The 22,648-nt window shown below is 37.9% G+C and overlaps 1 protein-coding gene across 3 annotated transcripts; it reads right to left on the bottom strand.

Annotated features, from left to right (window-relative positions):
* Positions 1 to 10: 10 nt before the first annotated feature.
* Positions 11 to 21,009, bottom strand: LOC140305765 (proto-oncogene vav-like). Of its 3 annotated transcripts, none has more exons than XM_072384743.1 (29): positions 20,849 to 21,009; positions 20,429 to 20,573; positions 20,199 to 20,315; positions 17,780 to 17,896; positions 14,401 to 14,459; positions 14,004 to 14,069; positions 12,951 to 13,059; positions 12,039 to 12,134; positions 11,440 to 11,508; positions 11,240 to 11,343; positions 11,044 to 11,143; positions 9,280 to 9,375; positions 9,117 to 9,185; positions 8,947 to 9,033; positions 8,767 to 8,852; positions 8,559 to 8,694; positions 8,364 to 8,473; positions 7,560 to 7,661; positions 7,369 to 7,463; positions 7,265 to 7,287; positions 7,112 to 7,148; positions 6,806 to 6,942; positions 4,447 to 4,512; positions 4,171 to 4,202; positions 2,873 to 2,983; positions 1,153 to 1,240; positions 862 to 991; positions 382 to 533; positions 11 to 279 (listed from the first exon to the last, which is right to left on the bottom strand). In XM_072384743.1, exons 2-29 carry the CDS (start codon positions 20,513 to 20,515, stop codon positions 226 to 228), a joined length of 2,535 nt encoding a protein of 844 aa, XP_072240844.1. In that variant the 5' UTR covers positions 20,516 to 20,573; positions 20,849 to 21,009; the 3' UTR covers positions 11 to 225. The 3 variants fall into 3 exon arrangements, with proteins under 3 accessions (XP_072240844.1, XP_072240845.1, XP_072240846.1); XM_072384744.1 differs by having other exon boundaries at positions 20,429 to 20,531; XM_072384745.1 differs by lacking the exons at positions 7,112 to 7,148; positions 7,265 to 7,287.
* Between the last annotated feature and the right edge of the window lie 1,639 nt (positions 21,010 to 22,648).

Genomic DNA, 22,648 nt, shown 5'->3' with positions numbered 1-22,648 from the left:
AAAGATCTGGTAAGCTTAACAAAGGCTTTATTCACATCACTGAACACTCAGTGGTACCATCTTCACTTTCACTTTCACACTCACTCACACACACACACACACACACACACACACACACACACACACACACGCAAAACATCACACTCATGCACATGTGTTAATGCAGTGGCTCACATAAACCCCTTCACATACAGACTGGGTCAACACATCTCCCCTGGGAGAATGTCAGCAGTAATCAGAGTAATCCTCCTCAACGTAGTTGGACGGAAAGAGCCCCACCTAAAAAACACAGGAGTGGTACAGTACAGGTAAGACAAAATGTCCCATAGATATTTGTGCTTTTTCTTTTTTGAAAATGCCTGATCGTTTGGACATTCTCACCCGGCCGTAAACTTCTCCTTTCCACCAGCCACTGTGGCCCTTCTTGGAGAGGATCTTGATGGTGTCACCCTCCTGCAGCGACAGCTCCGAGCGGTCCCTGGCTGAGAAGTCATATCTGGCTCTTGCTACACCGAAGCACTTCATGCTGCCCCCTATGAGACAGAGCCCACATTGCAGCGTGGAGAGGCTTGAAAGAACAGTTTGGCACTTTTGGAAATCACCTTATTCCACTCTGAGGGCAAAATTTGGCGTGAGGATTGTCACCAGTCTTATGTCTTTGTGTTATTCATGAAGCCACAGCCAGGAGATGGTATAAAAATCTCTCCTGGCTTCAGCTGACATTTTAGCTTACACACATGAAAATTATTATTCTGATTAAGCTCCTGTTAGGACTTCAAATAAATGTACTTTGTTACATGTCTGATGGTTCCTTTGACATCACCTTTAAAGATTAACAGAAGTTGTGGGGATCCTCTGTACCTGGTGCTGTAGTTTGTGTGTTGTTAGATGAGTTGCTCTGTTCTGGTTGTTTGTAAGGCGTCTGCAGTGTGGTGTCCACATCCTTAAAGTACTCTTTTAGAGAGTTCTGCTGGTAAAACTTGATCATCTCCTATTACAGGACAGAAACAGAAGGAGACCACGAGAAAAGTGAGATGCAAATGCCCAAGACAGGAGATGAAGTCAATCACAAATCCACCACATGTGACATGCCATCAGTCTCTATGGTTCATTACGTTTGGTGTGTTGGCCAGATGAGGGACTTAGACTTACAATTAAACCTCTGAATGCTTTCTTCTCATTGATGCGGTACAGGCCTTCAGTAGAGGTGATTTTAATGTGCCGAATGTCCATGTTGAATCTGGAGCACAAACAGAGGGATTTCAATAGAAGACATAGATCGTCACAGATTAATTCAACAAATGGGAATGAGAAAAGCTTTGATAATCTGTGCAAGCTAAAAGCTTTTTAAAACTGAACAAAACAAATTCACATGTGACAGCGTAAAGACAAAGAGAGTTGAATCAACTTTTTCAAACCAAAATCTAACAGAAAGGTGATATACAACATGATGAACACAAGGGGGGGAGAACTTCCTGTCACATTCAGCATTTTGCCATAATTGGCTTTTGGTTTTAAGATTAGACACACTAAAGAGAACGTTTACGTCCACACGGAAATCCACACTGAGACTAAAAGATAAACTTAATGTATCCTCTCACAAAAAAACCTAGATTATTTCACTTCTGCAAATGAGAACTGACGATGATTGACAGACACCACTGCTTTGTCATAAGAAATACATTTCCCTGCTTGTGAGAGGAAGTGATTTGTGAGCTCACAGCCACCATCTTCCCACACATGCCACAGACGTGTTAGAAGTTCACTAAAATGTGTTGGGAACAGTTCACTTTTAAATGAAAATAAAGTCATAGAAACTCAGTTAATTTTTTAGCTGCTCACCAGAGATATCATTGTGCAATTTTTGAGTTAACATCAAGTCTACTAAAGTATCACGATAGAAAACGTTGTAGAAAGTATGATGTTCTTAAGTTAACTTAATTAACTTAATGACCTATAGTTATAGCCTACGGAGTATAAGTGAAAGTTGACGTATGCTGGTAAGTGTACTTTGATCAACTATAAAGTGGCCTGAGAGTATACAGACAGTACACTAACACTAAATCAATGAACTTCCATGTAATATGGTTCACTATAGTTGTAGTACATAGCAAGTTTCATGAAAACTACAATGCATATTCAAACTTCTCCTGCAGTAGCGATATGTTTAACTGTGGCTTTTTGAATAAACTAAAAGCTTTAGCTAATTTTGTCCCAATAAGCACATAAATAACATGCTTACATGTATATTACTGGTCCACTGACTTTAGTAAACTTACTCTACAAATCATACTTGGGGAACTTATACTTGAACTTCACTTAAGTGCATTTGATCAAATAAACTTGAACCACATTCATTGTGAGGTTAAAACTGGCCATAACATCCAAAATGAATGTGACGTGAAAGTGACGTGAAAGTTTTTATATGCGTCTGAGTGTCAAGTGGGCTGCAGCAAAGTATTATTTTCATGATTGAATTAACAGTTTGTGGTTTAACTAGCAATTCATTAATTGCAGATTAATTGATTAAACATTTGTTCCATAAATCTCAAGTTCAGATTCTTAAAACAATCATTTTTAAACAAAGAACTATCACAGTTTTGACACATCTTTGCTGCTATTGTTACACAATGATTATTTCATTGACTATATCCAAGTATGAAGCAGATGAGGTAGATTTAGCATGAATTTGAGCACTTTATTGTTTCTTTAAGACAGTTTATTTTGAAAATACTATTGAGACAACATGCGAGTTAAAAATGATTACAAATTGAATTTGGTTTTTGACCAAATTAAGCTCAGTTCACACAATCACTGCAGACGGCCGTGTTCAGTCAACAGAGGAGTGAAAAATAAAATGTAGAAGTCTCACTTGATGCTGATTGCAAACTCTCCACCATCTTTCTGCCGAACCAGGAAGGTTCCATCGGAACGGGAAATCAACAGGTTTTTGGCGGCGGTGCGGTCCATGTTTCCAGCAAACCTTAAGTCAAAGTGAGAGCCACAATATTATTTTTCTTTTCTTTGAAAGAGGAAATCTCACAAGGTTTCATTTTTCTTTTTTTTGATAAAGGAAATATGAGAAAAAGGATGGCGTTCATCAGTAAGATTTCGTCCTTGGTCATTAAAGTGCACTCAGTGGTTCTGTCGCTACAACATCAATTGATCAGTTCAGGTCAGCATCAAACCACAGATAAAACAACACTGTGTTTTTTCACTGTGCAATTCCATATGACTCAATTTCCTGACTTTAACACTTTCTGTACCACCGTTACAACTTTTCAGCTTTCAATGTTATTCTCTGTGGCAAAACTGTTTTCATGTCATGGCAACTTTTTAAACGTTAGGTACTCTTATTTCACCATTCATAGGCAGTACATAAACGATTAATACATTTCTTGAAACTGTTTGAAATGCAGCTTTATGCATCGAGACATCTAGCAGTGGTTTTTTTTAAGTACAATATTTGTCAAAAAAGGAAAAGTAATCTTTATAGAGAAATACAATTCATGGTCAGTTTACACAGACAAATACTTTGATAGACACATATCTGCTTACAATGACAAAATGCAGTATTTTTAACTGAATGTAAAGAAATGGAGTGTTAACTGTATGCACTAAGTGGTTTTGTGTTGACAGTTTAAGGTCATTATTGGATCTTTGTGGGGGGAAAATATATATTATCTTGGTGTACTTTTGGGCCGTCAGTAAGTTTTTATGCGATTTATTGTTAAAATAAACAATGTTATATCTGATACTGACCCTAGGTGATGCCAGACTAAAATAATTAATTATCACACACACTGTCTTTTAGGACTTTATCAAATTTGTGCATATTGTTTTTGACTTTCATTTGATCACAGCTCTTAATTTTGTTTAATTACTTTAGACATTATCAGAGAAATATTACTGTACAACATGTGACTCATACATACTGATTATTTATGAAACAGTGGAAATAGTGCAAGATATTATATTCCATTAGTCAGTTTGACTGTAGCTAAAAACTCCAGCACTTTCTTAGTATCTGCTTCTGTTTTTCTGGCTATGATTAGCTTGATTTCTGTCAGCTCTGCGTTGTTTCCCAGTGAATCGTGCAAAAAATCAGACCACATGGTAAACTGTGGCTTGATGAGCTAGTGATTCAACCCAGTTCCTGTTCATACTCACCAGTTGAAGCTAGACAGGTCTGGGGTCGGCCTCTGAAAAGGGGTTAGATCACATAGATGTTATATGGTGGTTAGGCGGTCACGACTACTCATTTCACAATACAGCTAAAGCTTGTTTCAGTCTTGCAAATGGAAGTTAGCAGGTTCGAGGTGACAAAAATGACTTTACTAAACCTTGCATGTTTTTATGGGCTCAGGTTTTTCTTGAGAAATAAACCGACAAAAAAAGCTTAAGGTGCTGTTTCATAGCTCATGTTAGCTGGTGGATCGTACTCACAGAAATGTAGGGCTGAACTTTTTGGCAGGGGAACCATCCCATTTGACCTTCAGTAAGATTTCTTCCCTGAGAGACACACAGCACCACACAGGTTGGACCAAGCAAACATCACAGCATCAAAAGAATAAATCATAAAACCAGATAAGCATCAGTTTATCTGCAGTAAAACTAATTAAGTGAGGTGATTTTGCAAAGCTTAAAACAATTATGCAACATCAAAAGATGCTTTATGTGTCATAAGAACATGAGAGGTTGAGTAATTCTGTGACAGTTTTAGAAATACCAAGAAGATAGAGATTAAAAACCAGATAAAAGACTTGACTCCACGAATTCAGTTATCTTAATAATTTTGGCCTTGTATGACAAAAACTTGACATTTTAAATATATATGAAGCTGTCTGTACTTATCTTGAATTCCAGTACCATTAAGTATCAGTTTGCAGAGACATAATAAGATTTATTCTCTTTATAGTTTACAAAAGAAGAGTTCAATGTCTTGCAGCTTGCAGTTGGTGGATTATTATACTAATAAGGTAATAAATGTGGGACACAGTTGAATGTTTACCTATGCTAATGTTTGTGAATGAAACTTTATGAATACAGTGCTGTCTGATTATATTCTAATACTCATTTAGAGAGCTTTCCCCACAAGACCTTGAAGACATCAGTAAGTAAGCAAAAATAATCTCCTAAAATTAGCACAAGAGCTGTGTCTCATTAATTTAAATTAATCTTAGATGTAATAATTTTTTCGGCACAATGGCAAGAAAAAAAGATAAGCTTACGATTCTTTAATTTATCTCAGAGACTCAAATGGCATTTACATTGTTCTCAGACCCAGACTCAAGTCTTTTTGGGAATGATCCCATGCATTTGGCATTTGGCATTTGGCATTTCCTTCGGAAAAGTGCCTAATTTTTCTAGATAAAGTCATTTAAAATCCTCCTGGTTGGATGGAGTGTCAGGGAACATCCATTTTCGAGTCTCTCCATAGGTACTCTAATGAGCTCAGGTTCAGACACCGGTTGTTGAAATGTAAACTTTTGCCCCACCCTGAGATCCTGAGCATTCTGGAGAAGTTCTCACTCAGGATCTTTCTGCAGCTATTCTTCCCTCTATCCTCACTTGTCTCTCCATCTAAGTTTCAGAAAAACCTCCTCACAGCATCACGCTGTGTACCATCACCATGCAGACGGCAGGGATGGTATCAGAGAGGTTATACTCAGTGCCAGCTTTCCTTCACATATGCTCTTGGAAGTGGTTGCCAAACTGTTTAATCAGATTAAAGCATTCAGCTTGTCATGGTCAGAGTAAATCAGACGTCTTTTGGAAAAGTATCAGCAGGCTGTTAAGTACCTTTTAGTGAGGAATGGCTTCAGTCTGACCACTCCACTAAAAGGCCTGATGTGATGAAGAATGGTTGATCCTCTGTAAGAGTCTCCAATCTCCTCAAAGGAACTCTGACTGATTGGAGATGATGGGACTTGTTCAGACAGTGGTTAGTATGAATGAGGTCAACCTTACCTGAGCAACCAGATCTAAAAAATCTGTCGGCGGTTCAAAACTTCCTCCATTTGAGAATGACTAAGATTATCATGCTTTTTGGCTCTTTTACAGCTACCTTATTTTTTGGTTTGAGTCTCTGTATTAGATTGCATTATTCAGCTATCATGGGTTCCAGCCCTCAACAATCTTGATAATGGATGAATGTAGCGGAATTCAACTGCGAGTGTCATATGAAAGAAAACTTAAATGGGATATGTCAATACAATAAAATGTGGAAACCTTAAAATTGTCTTAGGATTCCCTGCCATTATTATAAAGTCATAATCCAAAATATCACATCAAGTGCTGTAAATGGCACCACATTATAACTGTTCGTAACTATAATATGTTTGAGTTATGATCAAGTGGGTATATATATTAGTGCAAAAGAAATACTTGAGTAAAGTGCAAGTTGCTCACAGTGCATATGCTTTGCTGTGATAAATAACCTTTACCGTACTTTGGCAGCTGTTGAAAGGGCAATGTTAACTGACAGGTCAGTTTAAAATGAATGTTTTAACTTTTTTCCCCACCAGTGTAGCATCAACATGGCACGTTAGCAGCTAAGTGGAACTCTAAATGAAAAGGATTCAGATGAATTAAAAATTAGACTTGAGAGGGGCAGATGTCCAGCTTTGTTACAAGGGAGGAAGTAGAAGATAGACTACGAAATGACAGAAGACTAAAACTCACACGAGCATCTCACACCTACTCATTGAGTAGAGGAAATAAGACTTGAGGACTCAAGTAACTGATGTGTGAGCCACCCTCAGCTTCCTGAACATGCAATGTATTTGCTTGGATTTGATTTTACCTCCCACCAGGCAAGGTCAACATCAGCACGGGTCAGCTCGATGATGTCACCTTTGCAGAGCTGAAGAGGCTGGCCAAAACCCACAGGAGGCGGAGGCAAGCCATAATATTCCTGGCACACCTCCATCTTTGGAAATCCTGAAAGTGGTGCATAAGAAAAAGAGATGTGGTAATATTCGAAAAGAGATATCAAATGCTGGAAAAGCGATGCACTATTCGATATGCAGGAAGTTATTTTGGGGAATACACAAACTATTGGTTAAAAAAAGTGCAAGTGTATGGTTTACTCATATCCAGAGTATCTTACCAACGCCGGATTGTCCAGAGGACCTGTGTGTTTTATTCTAAAGGAGCAAAGAAAAACATGAAGAAAAGTTTGATTTGTTTGCACTTGTCGAATAAAAGAGAGAACTTTAAATGTGAACTTCAACCACAATGTTGTTGATAAATGCAGTCTTACCTTCTTCAAAGTGCCAGAGTGATCTGCAATTTCAAGAGGGCAATAAATTAAACTACGCAAATTAGAAGAAGTAATTGAGCACACACGATTGTGTGTATACAGACCTGAGTTTCGTCCGCAGATTGGGACTCTGCCTAAACACTCTTTATGTGCAGCCATTTTACAGCGTGTGCATCGATAGCCCTGGAAAAATGTCCCTCTGTAGTCGACATGAAGATATGTTACCTCAGTGGGCTTTGATAAAAATAAAAAAAAAGATCTATGGGAGCTGCAGGGAAGAGTGAGACACACGCACCTTAACAACATCGAGCACGCCCTGCAGGAGGTGGTTTCCTCAAAGCAGTGCATCTGAAAGTCGTGGTTATTTGCGTTGGAGTTCTCAGGACACATGTTTGACCTGCAAACATACAGTGGAGCTGTTTTGAGAAAAACTGGAGGAACCAGGCAATCAAACATCTGGATTTCAATGACAAGGGTAATCTGACTTTGGTCAAAGTAATCTCAAGTGCTTGATTAGAAGGGAACTGGATTTATTCTCTTGTTCTTTTTATAGAGATGTCCAGTTACCAACTATTCAAGCTCCAGGATTGCCATGATCTTGATGACTGAGTATCTACAGTTTGCCTACATTTTGCACAAAGTAAAATTTATTTTTCTAAAACATCTGTTCATTTGGTATTAGTTTGAGAAAGCAGCAACCCAAAACGAGGTTTCGTGCTGCCTATTTTTTACATGTTGTGACAACAACTAACAAGCTTGGAATTTCCAAACCATAAAGTGCATCGGACAGCATGAGACACTTAATTTTCTGACCACCTTAAGGGCCAATAAAGTTAATATATTGATGCTTTTTTAAATACAATTTGGGACAACATGCAGTGAATCATTAGCATTTTCAGATATCTAGCAGCATTAGCTTAAACATGAGTTGCTTGATCAACTTGCATATATATTCTTGGTCTTCAACAATTTCTGAGAGAACATATCTGGCTGTTCTGCCATCAGATGTTACACTGCTTTCATCAGCCACTTCCTTACTGTGATGTTTGATTGTCTAGTGTTGGTGTGTGTTTGTCCATGTGCATGTGTGATGACTCACAAAGCCATCTCAAACTGCTCCAGCCATTTCTTCTTCAGTTCTCTGGTTTTGAAGTAGAAATCATAGCCACACCTCCCATAGCAGTCCAGCAAGAGGAACAAATGGGACCACTGTTCACACACACAAACACACTGTCAGTCATATGGATGCGCTGTGGATAGAGTACAACTGTTGGCTTATGTAAGTATAGAAGACCTTTTTACTGTCCTTCTCCCCAGTAACTTCATCTCGAATCTGGTAGTGATGTAGTTCAATGATCTCCTTTAGCTCAAAAGTCTCCCCACTCTTCTTTTTACAGATAACCACAGCTTTATCGAAAAGAAATGCATACCTGACAGAGAGGCAAACATGGAGTCAAACACCAGTGTGTCACCAACAAAAACTTGACAGAGATAACACATACCTGTCCTGTTTAGATTTCTTCTCTGTGCTGCTGAGTTTTAGTTCTCCATCGATCTTGGGGCGACCGTAGAGAGCCAGAGACTGAGTCTGAGGAAAAGAGGCGATCCAAAATAACACACATATATATATATATATATATAGCCAAAGAGAAAGCTATCAAGAGGGAAAACTGCAATCTCACCAAGTTTTCTATGGACATCTGAAAGGTGGTAATTTGTTTAATGATCTCATTGTCTCGTTTGACTTCATTCACACACTGTGCCAGATCCTGGGAATACACAAACACAAAGATGGATGATTAGATATAGAAACTTAAGGTTACTGATTAACAAACAAATCACACCCACTCACTCTCATGGCATCAAGAGCCATTCGGAGATTGTCCTTGTCTGTGGCGTCAGTGGTGTGTTTCACCAGCTCCTACAATCACAATCAAACCACATCACATTGTTGATGCAGTTTAAACTAACCAGTTAGTGATGATTTGGATTGCATGTAACGTAGGTGCATATACCTGTAACAGCAGGTGGTATTTCAGGACTCTCTGCATGGGAACCATGAGTAAATCTCTGAGAGAAAAACGTCCACTGTTTGCTCTTTTCGAACACTCCTGAGTGAGAAAAAAGGAAGTCAACAATTGTAGTCAAGCGCAGATGTTTTCCCTTGAGAGCATTATTAAAAAAAAACACACAAAAGAAACAATGTAACAATGTTACACTCCAATGATTTATGTTATTAGGCTTGATACTATAGGACTTGATATCACCTGATTAGTCTGTTAAAAATATGGAGAAAAAACTTGCAGGTAGACTGCTAGGCTGGCTTTAGACGTTGCTAAAGGGCATTATGAGCTGCCGAATGTCAGGGGAAAACAATGAGTGGAAGTTTTATACCTATAAAGGGTAAGCTAATTTAGGTTTGTGGTTGATTTGTGTCTCGGCTCGTTTCGCCACAATTGCTGTCACTCTTTGGTCTGTTCTGTGTCTCTGTACATTTGATGTCCTTTTGTTTTGTCTCCTATTTTATGCTGAATAGGGCTTATTTATATTGTGTCTAATCTATGTTCACATAGCATCTAATTATTGTCACTATGGGTCTCATGGGCTATTTATCAGTTTGTTTCTTGTATTGCTAAATTTGTGTCTCATATAGTGTCATTGACCTTGTGCCTCTTAGTGATTATCTTGTGTGCTTCCATTGCTTGTATGGCTCAGACTCTGTCTAGAAGATGCAATACATTTCTAGTGTAAAAACTGGGTCCTCCCTAACTCCCTAACTCGGTCCTCCCTAACCCTAACTCCAAAGATGGACAGTCTTTAGTCCAGAAACTTAAACCATTGCTCTATCTTATGACCAGCAGAGGACAATTCATATCCAACCCTGTCATCCACATTCAGTAAGTGTGTTTCATCTGATGCACGATGGTCTTGAAGCAACGCATGCTGGTTAGACTGTACAAATGCTCTCCTACAATTGCTCTGGCAAGGAGTGTCATCTGTGATGATATAACTCTATCTGGATTTGCTGAAGGCTTCTCTGAGGTTTTGATCCTCAAATCCTCAGATCCGTTACTTTTAATGATTATCTCTACCAAAGGGGATGTGAAATATGTTCTGATGTTCCTTTCTGGAAGCTCATTTTCTACGCATTCGGACACCAAATTCATTCGTTTCAGCATTCATTTCCAGCAGCAAAGCCATAAGAAGAGTTTGGTTGAAGAGTAACAGCACTGTTGTGGGAAAAAAGAAACCCCTTTAAGGGTTTTATTTCTTATTATTTTGACTGACTTACTTTTCATCTGACTGGCAACTTCATGTCATAGTATAAATAAACTGCCCTATATAACTGCACTTTCTTTATATACCACCTTTTAGGTTGCCAGAGGTTAGCAGTAGCCACCTTGATGAGTTGATGTAAGCGTTGTGAGGCACCACTAAAACAGTCTATTTTGGAACCATAAGTGTCTGTATCCAATCTGCAAATCCATTGTACAAATACTTGTGAAAACCTTTACCTTATGGGTGCAGTACAAGATAAAATTCAAACGATGAAACTGGAGAGTTCATTATAACTCTATGAGTAGGTCAAATATAAAGTTATACCACCAATTTCCCTGAATCCTACTTCTTTTTAAAATTCCTTATTTATACCAAACAGAGCCTTTCCAAAAGATGACTTTCCCACACTAAAATTGCTCATCCAGCACATTTGACAAAAAAAAAGTTTCTCTCTTCCTGGTTTGTTTCCACTGGTTTTGAAAGTCGTTGATCGTTCTCACCTCCAGTTTCATCCTGACGTCCTCTCTCAAGTTTGAGATCTTGTCAAGGTGTTTTGCTGCTGCTTCCACCTGACTACAGTAATGACCATACAGTAGCAGCCTGCGGAAAGATAGAACATGAAACATATATCATACACATATATTTGTGGTGTTACTGGTCAGCAGAGACATTTCAGCATCTGTGTGTGCTGTGTACCTCTCCTTGTAGTTCACAAACACCTGGTAGAGATTCTTGGCTCCGTAACTTAAGATGGAGGTCCGAACTTCCTCCAACAAACCTCGATGGGTGGTGGCCAACTCCTACAAACAAACACATGAAGAAAACACGTAAAGAATGCTTTTAGGTGAAGATGAACCTGTACACGCAACAGCTGTGTAGATAACCTCCTCTTTTACCTTAATGTTGATGAAGATACTTTCAATGTCTTGAGCCTGCAGAAACTTTTCAAGAGGCTTCATAAAGTGCTGCATGAAAGAAAAACGGTAGCTGTTAGTCAGTCTTTAAATGTGTGTGTCTGTCCCAAAGACAGGCATCTTAATTGGAAACCTCTACATTCAGTGCAGTCACGAGTATGAATGGTTGTCTGTATTTGTGTAATGTGTATATAATAGAAATATATATAATGTGATACAGATTGTGACATAAACGACACACATTCCTTATGCACATGTGGAAGAAAAACTAGGCAAACTACCTCAAGGTGTTGAACTAGGCAATATTTAGGTCTTGTTTGTCTCGCTTCTGAGCAGAATATACTGTATCTGTGACTAGATGGAAACACTGCCTTCATTGAGGAAAGAGTGGGTTTGAATTCCAAGGACAGTTTGAGCCCACTTCACTACTCTGGCTCTTTAAAGATCCAACAGTTCCTCCAAACTGATGCTTGCAATTTTACTGCACATTTTCACAACATTGTGCTGCCTGTTCCTACTAAGTGATGAGTCATGTTTCATGTGTAGAATGATCATCTATCAGATTGACTTTGTGTGCACACCTGTAAGATAGATTCCAGGGTATCAGTGTATTTCTCTTCTGTCTGTCGGATTTCCTGCAGGCAGCACTCTCGCTTGTCTACACCAGTTTTCTGCTGCTGCATAAAGACAAACAAACAAAATTTCACATGAATCCGGATAGTTTCCTCTTCTTTTTAAACTATAAAGTAACTTTCAAGTTATATCTCCTAATAAGGACAAAATTTGTAGCACAAACATTTGTTGTCATTTGTAGCCTGCAGCTAAACACAGGTGGCAGGATACTCCCTGCCTCGCACACTTCTCCACATTTTTTACCATAAAAGTTATTGCATTTCTTCTCTTCTTTTTGAAGAAATCAGTCCCATTTGTTTCGCAGACCCAAAAAGGGCGCAGAAAAAGTATTGGTCCCACTGATGGATAATTATCTCACAAGATAAAAACATCACAGGGCCACTGTAGTCATTCCATTCAGTTCTGAGGATTTTCAAGTGAAGTTTTTTCATTGAGGCAAAAATATTTTCACACACGTTGCAAGCTAACCCAAGATTAATAACCAAACAGGAAAGAGGAAGCTAGAGAGAGGAATTGTGTAACACAATCTCATGAAAATATTCAAGACTCAGGGCTTTTACATATTTTAAACTACATTTCAAATCTTAACCAAACCATTCACCACATATCCCAGTAACTTAAAACTGACCCACGACTTTTGTGATCCACAACCAATTTCAATTACACGCACACCTATTTTCTTCCAAGAATATTTTTGATAATCATATGATCATCTAGTTTGACATTTTCAAACTTTTCCAAAGCTTCAAAAAATTCAGTTCACATCACGACTCTTTCGGTTTTTCCAGTACGTTTTTTTGTCACTCTAAGACCCCTGCAGACTGTCCTCCGTTTATAAATGTTCCGTGTGAACCACTCACTGTCTCAGGCTGTTCGTCTGTTCTCATCAAGTCTTCATAGATCTCATCTCCTTCGTTCTCCTCATCGTCCACAAAATCGTACAAGTCATCATCTTCATCCACTGTGTCACTGATAGACATAACACAAGCACAAAATTGTTCATCATACTCTTTGTTTGTTTTAGTTATGATCCTCTTGGAGTCGGTGGTTATCCAGCGCACTCAGTGTTGAGTGCCTACCAGTGTTCATAAAGTACATACATTAAGGATGATAATACGTAGTGACTGGGTGAAGAGCGATGGTTTAATAATTTTAGGAAAATATCAAAGTTGTTTAGATAGACTCAAAATTACAGACTTTCTTGTTTTTTCACATCTTCACATAATTTTAAATTTTTTACTTCAGTCCTGCAGTGACTCAGTTTAATTTTTTTTAATTTCTGCAAATCTAATTACTTAAAAAAATCAAGGTTCTGTTGCTGGTGTAGTAGACAATAGAAGTGATACATATGAATTAAAGCACTTCTTAGAATTGGTGCTGGTAAATGAACTTTTTTCTCTACTTGATAAGAACAATTAAGTCGATTCTTTTGAATTTTATGGGAGAAGTAAAGGGTGCAATTCCATTTCCTATGATTTTAAGATACGAGGTGCAATTATTTTTTGCACAGTTTTTTTTTAATCAATGACTAAACTTTTTTTTCCTTTTTAATGCAGAAAACATGATTATTAAAAATCCTAGTTGCTCATGTTGTATTTCTTTATGTTTTCCCTGAATCATCCAAAACTCGGAAGGGCTTTATATTTTGGTTTTGCAAAGGGAAAGCAAACCTAAAGGAAATATGCTTGAACACATGTTCCAGTTTGGTTTGGTTTGAAAGCCTCAATGTGGCTGTTCAGACATGCATCATAGGTGACCTGATTACAATTTAAGTATGTGTCTTCACACCTGGCACCAGGTGTGTTCGCACCTGGCAACTTGTGTCATTTACAACAAAAATATGTAACTTTTTTAAAACAAATTTTCCATTTACTTAAGGCTTCAGTTGTAACAATACTTAGAAGAAGGCTTACTCTATCTGGTCAGACAGGCCGCTGTAGATCTCATCATCAGCATCACATACCTCCAAAGGAAAAGGCCTGAAGAAAAGAGAGTATGTGTTTGTATGAGGGCGGCAAAGCGGGAAAAGTATTTTCCCATACTGTCATAAGTTTACAGGATTATAACATCATCTTCTCTATTCATTATTCATATACGGTACATCAACATAACCAAGTGCATTATTGTGTAAGAGATATAACCCAATATATGACAAAGTGGCAATAGAGTAATCAGTAGAGTATCAAAGGTTTGTTTCTAAATGTTGTACAATAACAATCAGTTACAATGCACTTATATCTGTTTATATATCAATTATATTAAAGGTGTAATACATTAATATCTGAATTATAGAGGCAATAATTCACTCACTGAAGTCCCCTTTGTACAGCAGTGGCTGAATGAGACAAGATGGACAACGTGTTTATGACCTGTCACACACAAAAAGGCACAACATGTGATTAATTATAGTTCGAACAAGAGAGAGACACAGACAGATAGACAAACAAAGAGTTGTTTCATTCCGCTTCACCCTCTTCAGAGTTGTATTCGGGCTATTGCTGAGAGATGATGTACACCGTGGACAGACCTCAAGTTTATCACAGGGATAACACAGATTCAGAATTTAGTTTTTGGACTGTGGGAAGAAGCTGGAGTAAAGCCACTCGGGCAGAGTGAAAACATGAAAGCTCACTGTAACAGAGGCAGGCCGATTCCACACGTCTAAAAGAGTTATGGAAAAAAACAAAAAAGGTAATTCTGATTCATGGTCTTATCTAACATTTAAGCATATTAAATACGATGACTTGGCTTAATACAGAAACTGCACTACTCTATTACAGTGAGCGCTGGTGTTTCATATCTTTTAAAAACAGGCAGACTTCACACAGAAAGGTCCAAGCTAAGATTCAGACTGGGAACCTTGTTGTTTTGAGACAACCTACCACACTAACTACCACACCACCCCACAGCCCAAGAGAGAGCCGTTTCACACTTTTCTTGATGACACTGAATGATTCGCTGTTGTCTTAATCTTAAAAGCAGTATCATCATGAGTGATAAACCGTAGATAACCAAATTTATGAACAACCTATGTCTAATGTTTCTGCCCATCCAGACTCTTTTTTTTAAGTATTCTATAAAATGTATATTTCTAAGAAAATGAGTTTGGGATGTTTTGCCACACATTTGGAACTGCTTTCCCTGTCAGAAACAACATTTTACCCATTTTCTAACTGAAACGTGTCACCCAACCACAGCACAGTGGTTCTTCTATTTCAGTGACATAAAAAAAGTTACCTCCAGAGACATTTCTGGTTATATGAAATACATTGACTGTGTATCAGCACTTTTAAACTCTGACGTCTACTCTCGTTCATGATTTTAAAAAAAGGAAAAGGAAGTTACAAGACCTGAAAGTTTTAAGAAGAAGTTTGAGGAGAAAACATTTGAATGAACAAATTTATATCCCTCTACTAACTTTCAAACCGTGACTTCCTCAGTTGGATTTTGGGAATGTAGACTTACAGTATTAAATTTCAGAGTAAGGATTGGAGGGGGATATAACACCAGCTGGTTATAAACCAATGTTTGCCAAAGTAGTTTAATAATTCATCAATTCATATGTTTATTGTTGTTACACTTATATTCTTAATTAAGACTTTGAATCCAGAAGTTTTCCTTGTGTGATATTACAGCTTTGTATTATGTAAATGATAGACCACATCTGTTCTGTTTGGCTGACTAGAAGCAGCAAAGTAGGAGCTGAGAGACAGTAACAGACTGTAAACTTAATGAAAGTTGAAAGACCCCGCAGTAATGATTCCACCCCCTGTTGACTCATATTGTTCTTGGAGACACAGCTTCCTCATTGCACATACAGTCAAACAAATACTCCCATTTTAATGCCCTCTTATTCACTTTGAACTCCGGCAAGGCTCAGAAAGTGAAAGAGAACTGTGAATTTCTGAAGTCACACCATCACTGAGTTGATACAAATTAGAAAATCACCATGTTACTTCCTGTTAGGGCTATGTGGGTGTCTGCAAGCTGCAGTAACTACACCTAGCTCTGTTCATGCTTCTGGCTTCGGCTGCAATAACTAAGCTATAAGAGCATGTTTCTCTTTTTAGCCATAATTATCAAATTCGGGACATTAAAGTCCTCGATTTGGTAAAAAATGGTACAAAGTCAATAGATGAAATGTTAAAACATATCTATGTAATAATTTTGCTCATTTAGATATGATGCAAGCGACATATCTTAATAGAGTCGAGTCATATTTACTACTTTTCCTGACTATGTGCACTGTGTACCATCACAGATGCCAGCCTTTGATCTGTGTGCTGAAAACAAGCAGGATAGCCCCTTTCCCCTTTAGCCTGGAGGACACATGGAGCATTCTTTCCAAAATGAATTTCAGATTTTGATTTTACCTTTCATCTCTGTCCATCTTAACCCATTCTGATCTGGGACATTGTTTTTAACAGCCTTCTAAAACTTGAGGGTTTTCTGGATAGCTTGAAACCATTAAGCCATTAAAAAAACCTTTTATTTCTCAATCTCTAAAAAAAAGAAGAAGAACATGAAAAAGACAAAAAGCATTTGAGAAGTGAAACCTTCAGCTTTTGTTCTTAATTACTGACTATGCCCTTGTCTGTAGAAAAAAAGAAATCTACATAGTGTGTCTTTAAAATGTTGATGCGACACTCTTAGTTGCTCCAGGCTTAAAAGGTAAAACGACTCATGTGTTGCTCCAGGTCACAAAGGTTGGAGTGAGTTCAGGCCAAGCGTAGGCAGCAGGGTTTCTGGATGTTGTTAATAACATTCTTTCTCTTTACATGGTAGACTTTTAACTTGCATTTGCACATTTTCACTTGTTCTTCTGTGGTGGTAAGTGATGCACTGACTGTGCCAAAAGTAAACGACCAAATGACACCCTCTGGGTTGTCAACAATTAACTCAAACTGTATGAGGATGTCAGGGGGGAGGATGGGGAAATAAACTCAAATCCCATGCATGAGACTACTGTTCGAGTTCAAGCTTGACACTCTTTATTGTGACTTCCAGCCTTTATTTACTTCCTTCACTTTAACTTCTGTGACCATATTACAATACTACTTTGTTACACATTGGGTCAGGTAAGAAAAACATCATCGTTCAACATTGTTCAAAGAAATAGCAAAAGATATTTTTTCGAGAAAACTTCTTCCAAAGCTATGTTACCAGCTTGTGAAATCCTACATGTCCAAAAGTGGGGCTTCCCTCTCTAATCAAAGCTGAAAGGCCGGCCTCTGTCAGTATTTTCAGTGAGTTAGGGAATTAGAACAGTTGGTACCATAGATGATAGAATCTTCAAACTCTTTGCCATTTTATGATATAGAAGTTTTATCTTAAAATTTTCCTTGGCAATTTTTACAATAGTTAACCCATCCCCATCTTTAATCCTAAAAGACGCCCTTTTTTGTTTTTTTTCTATATCCAGTTATGCAACTGATCTGTCAGTTAGTTTTTTTTAAGCACTACACAACTTATTTTCTTGTTTCTCCATTTTTTATCTATAATTTACTTTCCCAGCTCTAATGGAGGCAGAATAGTGTAAATGTTTTTTTCACTTTAGATGTTTGGATTCTTTTCCTACATTAAATCATAACAAGAGCGTCTGATTGGTACCGAATTTACAGCATGATGACGACCCACATCATACAGTCAGAACACTGTGATACGAACAGAGAGACAGATGAGTTGTTACCTTTCCAAAGTCTCGCACATCAAACAGTTCAAAGGCTTCGAACAGGTCATTCTTTTTGAGATGAAACCTCTCGAGACAAACTCCCAGAAACGTCCGGATATTCTTCAGACACAGAAACTAAAACATATAAAAAAACAAAGATTACTTTAGCATTTAGCAAGTTAGTATTCTATTAATTTAGTTAATTCATCTGCATTATTCCTTTTTCACAAATTTGCTCTGGTATCAGTCAGAAAAACATGAGGACATCATTGAGGACTCTGGGAACAATGAATCAACATTTCTGATATCACTAGATGTCACCGTGTTTAATGACTACAATCTGAGGCTACTGTAGTGTTCATGAAATAATAATCAATTGATTGATGAGTTAAAAAAATGGTCAAATATTTCGTAAAATTGCTAGATTAAAGAGCAAATAGCACGCAGAGAAGAATATCAAAGCACATCAGCACTGGGATAAACACAAGAAATGTACAAAAACTTGACCACTGAAATGTAGCATTACAAACAATGTTGCTACTGCAGTTTGACAGTCACAAAGATAGATACCTCAAACATATCTTACTCTGTATCAACTGAACTGACCACAAACATTAACAGCAACATACTGAAATAAGGACATGGCCGATGATAAAATAAGCTGTCTGAAGGGTTGCATTTTAAAACTAAAATGTAACCGCACAGAGCAGAATGTGACTGACATGGCAGTTAGACGTTTATCGCTTTACATAACTTCCTTAGCCAGCTGCTCTCCCTTAGTCTGTCTGTCTCTCTCTATCTGTCTGTCTGACTGCTGAGCAGAGGGAAATGAGGAACTCTAATTTGAGAAAAAGGGGAAACGTTAAGTTCTGACTGATACTGCTGAACACATCACTCTGGTCTTTATATCAACACAGAATCACCAACTCATTATTGTGGCAGTAACTTACAGTGTAGTCATCTTTTCTGCAAGAGCATTGGGAAGATCCTTGAGTTGGGTAATACCATCAGGTGTGTGCGCGCATGTGGGTGTACACGTCAGAGTGGACTCTTTCTCTGCTAATCAGTGGATATTTCTTAACCACATTTGACCTCAAAGGATTTCCCAGAGTTTCACAGGCACATGCCAAAGCTGAGTAACTACTGCACACACACGTGTTTAAGACATCACGCTATGTCCCATCAGATATGAAAGAAGGACTTCCCTTGAAACATTTAGTTTAAACACGTGACAGCCTCTCTTTTTCTCTGCACGCTACCTTGCTCTGTGTGACGAAAGCCTTGATCTAATAATTGCCTCTCTTTTAATTATGTCTGTCCCTTTGAATAGAACACATCTGACTTGTTTGATTTCACTGCACAAGTTTGTTCAGTAGTTAGAATGCTACCTTGAAAACTTAACAGATTTTGATAACTTTAAAAGATGTAGAGAGGCAGTCCAAGAGTACTCAAAGATTTTGGAATTCATGCATTTTTTACATTTGGGGATTTAGATGAGAAGATCGAAGCCAGTTTTTATGTAATATAGATGTGCATATATATATATATGCATGTATACACTTCCAGCAACAGAGTCACCGAACAGGAAAGCTGCAAAAGCTGCAGACTGAGAGAGAGAGCAGTAACTTTCAAACTGCAAGCTGGGACTTGGTAGTACATAATTCTTTTTATATATCCCCATGGAAATCATGATTCAGATGCAGATCTGCTACACATGTTTTATTGGATTCATTTTGCTAAATTTGCAGATGTCATTTAGGTCTTCATCATATTTCTTGTTTCCTGATGCATCCCAAAAGAAAATATCTATTGGTGTCATTTTAAAGATTTTTCTGCTGCTATCACGGTCACCGATTCACTACACAGTGTTACAATAAAGTCCTCATACTATGTTCATTTATTTGTTCATTATCAATTGAGGAAGCATACTTTTTTTTTTGCAAAAGCTATTGTTGCCATCTCTCTGAAATTCTCTTTTTTAGCTCCTGTTTCTTTAAGATCGACCATGTGAAAGACCCAGTCTGCCATGACTGATCAGTGATGAAAAATAGTGGAGAACAAGGCAACTCGTCATGGTAATGTAGATATGTTTAAGAAGAAAAGCCTGGAATACAAATTTAAGTATTTGGAGCAGTTCAAGAGCAATATCTTATGTGGGAGAAAATACAACTCCCTCAAAACTTCTGATAGAAAATGAGTTATTTTTCATTGTGTGCCCTCACTCAGTGTTTTCTGATTGTCTCTCTTGGTTTGATCTTCTGTATCATCCTTGTCATCATCCCGTTGACATTCTACATGCTTCCAGATGAGGACAGATAGATTATAGAATTTTCTTATCAGACAGCCTCTAGGCTGTAGTAATTAATGCTGGCAGAGTGGCCGCGATGGAAATGACCTATGGAAATAGAAGAGGAAAAGATTTGCATGTTTGTCTTACCTGGGACATCTGTGGCCGCAGGTTGATCTCTCTGAGGTTGACAGCCTGAGGCAAAAGGTTGTTGAGCAACTGGCAGAGCAGCACACCATCTCTTAGAGCCTGAGCCAGGTCACACACCTTAGCACATCACACAGACACACAAACCTAATTAGACTGACTAACCAAGAGACTGAGATGTGTTTTTTTGAATGTGCAGGTGCATTAAAGTGGGTAAGACACAGCTGATTTACCTGTGCACCCTCCCATGTGACTCGATGGTTCTCAGGAAGAACCCGACACTCGATCAACCACATCGCACACTGCCGCCACAGCTCCATCTTTGTTTTCTGATAACTGGATGGATGACTTGATCACATTTAGATGATAGATTTCCCTCTTGCGTAACACAAATCAAACAGTTCAGTGTTGGTGTTAACATTCTGCCTGTTTAATCTGTGACTTAAAACTTTGACGAAGATATTAGCAATATTCAATCAGTCTGAGTTAAATCAGTTGACCTACAGCAAAAACTGAGCAGGCACACTCTGAGCAAAACATGAAACAGGTATGTTGAAAGTACCAAAAACTCCCCAAAAAACTCACAGCTTTCTTAAGAAAAGTCACATTTTAACTATATATCACCATCAGATGTATAATACATGAACTCTTACCTTCACTAATCTTTCCCGGCAGCTCTCTGTCTTCGTTCTCGATGCTCTTCTTCCTGCCTTACTTTCATTATAACATTTTAAGACTTATGCGCTCTTGTTCTGCCTTTCTTCCGTGGTGGGTGTTCTGCATAGTTGCACTGTGTTGAAGGCTTTTAACTTCATCCCGCAACTTCCTTTTTCCTCTGACGCACCCTCACATACACACACACACACACACACACACACAGTCATGCATATGCGCAAAGTTGCTGCTACAGTTGCTGCTACATGCTGATAAAAAAAAAAAAAAAAAGATGTGAGCCTGCATGTGAAATGCAGTGTGTATGCACGGATCTCATCAGACAGAAGAGGAGTGCGTGTGCGTGCTTTTGTGTTGAGTACAGAAGCCACATGATTATTCAGACAACGAACAAACACACATCATTATTTGCAGAAGGTCTATTAAAATAAATGGCAAATATCTAATATGTACTAATTTGAGTTTAGGCTTACACAGTTATGTTTAAATGCGTGCTCACCCACAAACACACACACACCAACTTGATTTTGGTGATTCACCATTAGCACATTGCAAATTACAGCCCCTTAGCCTTGCCCTGACCATCACAGCTGTGTCCCTAACTTTAACGTTTTGACCCTCAAAAATCCCTTTGAACATGTTGGGTCCATCATGATGTCCCCACAAAACATTTTGGACGCCACACGTATAGTGGACGCCTTGTTTCTGGACATTTTGAATGTAGAAAAACATGCACACACACATACACACAAAATCAAATAGAATTTTGTTTTTGTATCGTAGACTGAATAACAGAGGCAAAGAAGAATTACAGAGATTCACAATTATTACAGAAACAGCTGCTTGGAAACTCTGACAGCACAAGTAAGGACTTTAGTGGGATGTGAGTACATTTTCAGAATCAAAACTCATTCAGATATGACATCTTCAACAAAGATTGTATGTGCTTCCATGAGTGGAACTGTGTGAATTTTAAAGGTCCCCCTCCAGTAATAACCACCATTTAAACCATTTCCATAAGATATTGTTTATGTGTTACCAGACATAACATGAGCAAAACATCCATCAATACTTTTGAAATACAGGCCAAGAGAGCTGGGCAAAGTCAGTCAAATGCTTTCCGACCGGTGAAAGGATGCATTTCTGATACTGTAGAAGCAGAAAAATATAATTAATTAGAAGTGTTAAAAAAGAGGGTGGTGTAAACAGAGTGGCTGTAGGCAATATCATATACTGGACCAAACGAACACACTCATAGATCCTCCATCAATAAATTAATGTTTTTTCATGTCAAAAACTTAAAAATGTGAAGTATATAGGAGCATAGAATAGTTTTTTAAAGGAATAACTTCTTGACTAGAACTTTAAAAGATATTCTAATTCTCTGTTACCCCTTAAGATACCAAAATGAACAAAAAATAAATAAAAGTTCTCAAAAAAACCACTTAGGAAATGGAGGATGCACTAAAAGTGCCCTAACAAGTACCCTAATCCTAACCCTAATCAAAGCAATATACTAAATTTAAATGACCTTTCTAAACTAGACCCTAGAAGCTTCTCATTGTAACGATGGGCAAAATTTTGATACATGTATAATATCTTTATAAAACAAAGTTACTTTTACATTTAGGTAATATAAGATGCCCAGTAATTTATATTCATGATACTATCTAGCTCAATATGAGAAAACAAGAGGCTTAAATAAGGCTTAGTTCCCCACATAGTTAATGCACTGTGATTCGGTAGTTAGCACTGTCCTCTCTACAAGTGTTCCCAGTTCG

Source organism: Leuresthes tenuis, unplaced genomic scaffold (assembly GCF_036924035.1).
Source record: "Leuresthes tenuis unplaced genomic scaffold, fLeuTen1.0.hap1 SCAF_4, whole genome shotgun sequence".
Classification (NCBI taxonomy): Eukaryota; Metazoa; Chordata; class Actinopteri; order Atheriniformes; family Atherinopsidae; genus Leuresthes; species Leuresthes tenuis.
Note: the sequence above shows the minus strand (reverse complement) of the source record. Positions and strands in the feature narration are given on the sequence as shown.

Coding starts and splice junctions, on each gene's coding strand:
- LOC140305765 (XM_072384743.1), bottom strand. CDS start 20,515: ATGGAGCTGTGGCGGCAGTGTGCGATGTGGTTGATCGAGTGTCGGGTT. Junction 7,464..7,559: donor GCGTGCTCGATGTTGTTAAG/GTGCGTGTGTCT, acceptor TGTCGACTACAG/AGGGACATTTTTCCAGGGCT. Junction 992..1,152: donor AAGCATTCAGAGGTTTAATT/GTAAGTCTAAGT, acceptor GTCCTGTAATAG/GAGATGATCAAGTTTTACCA.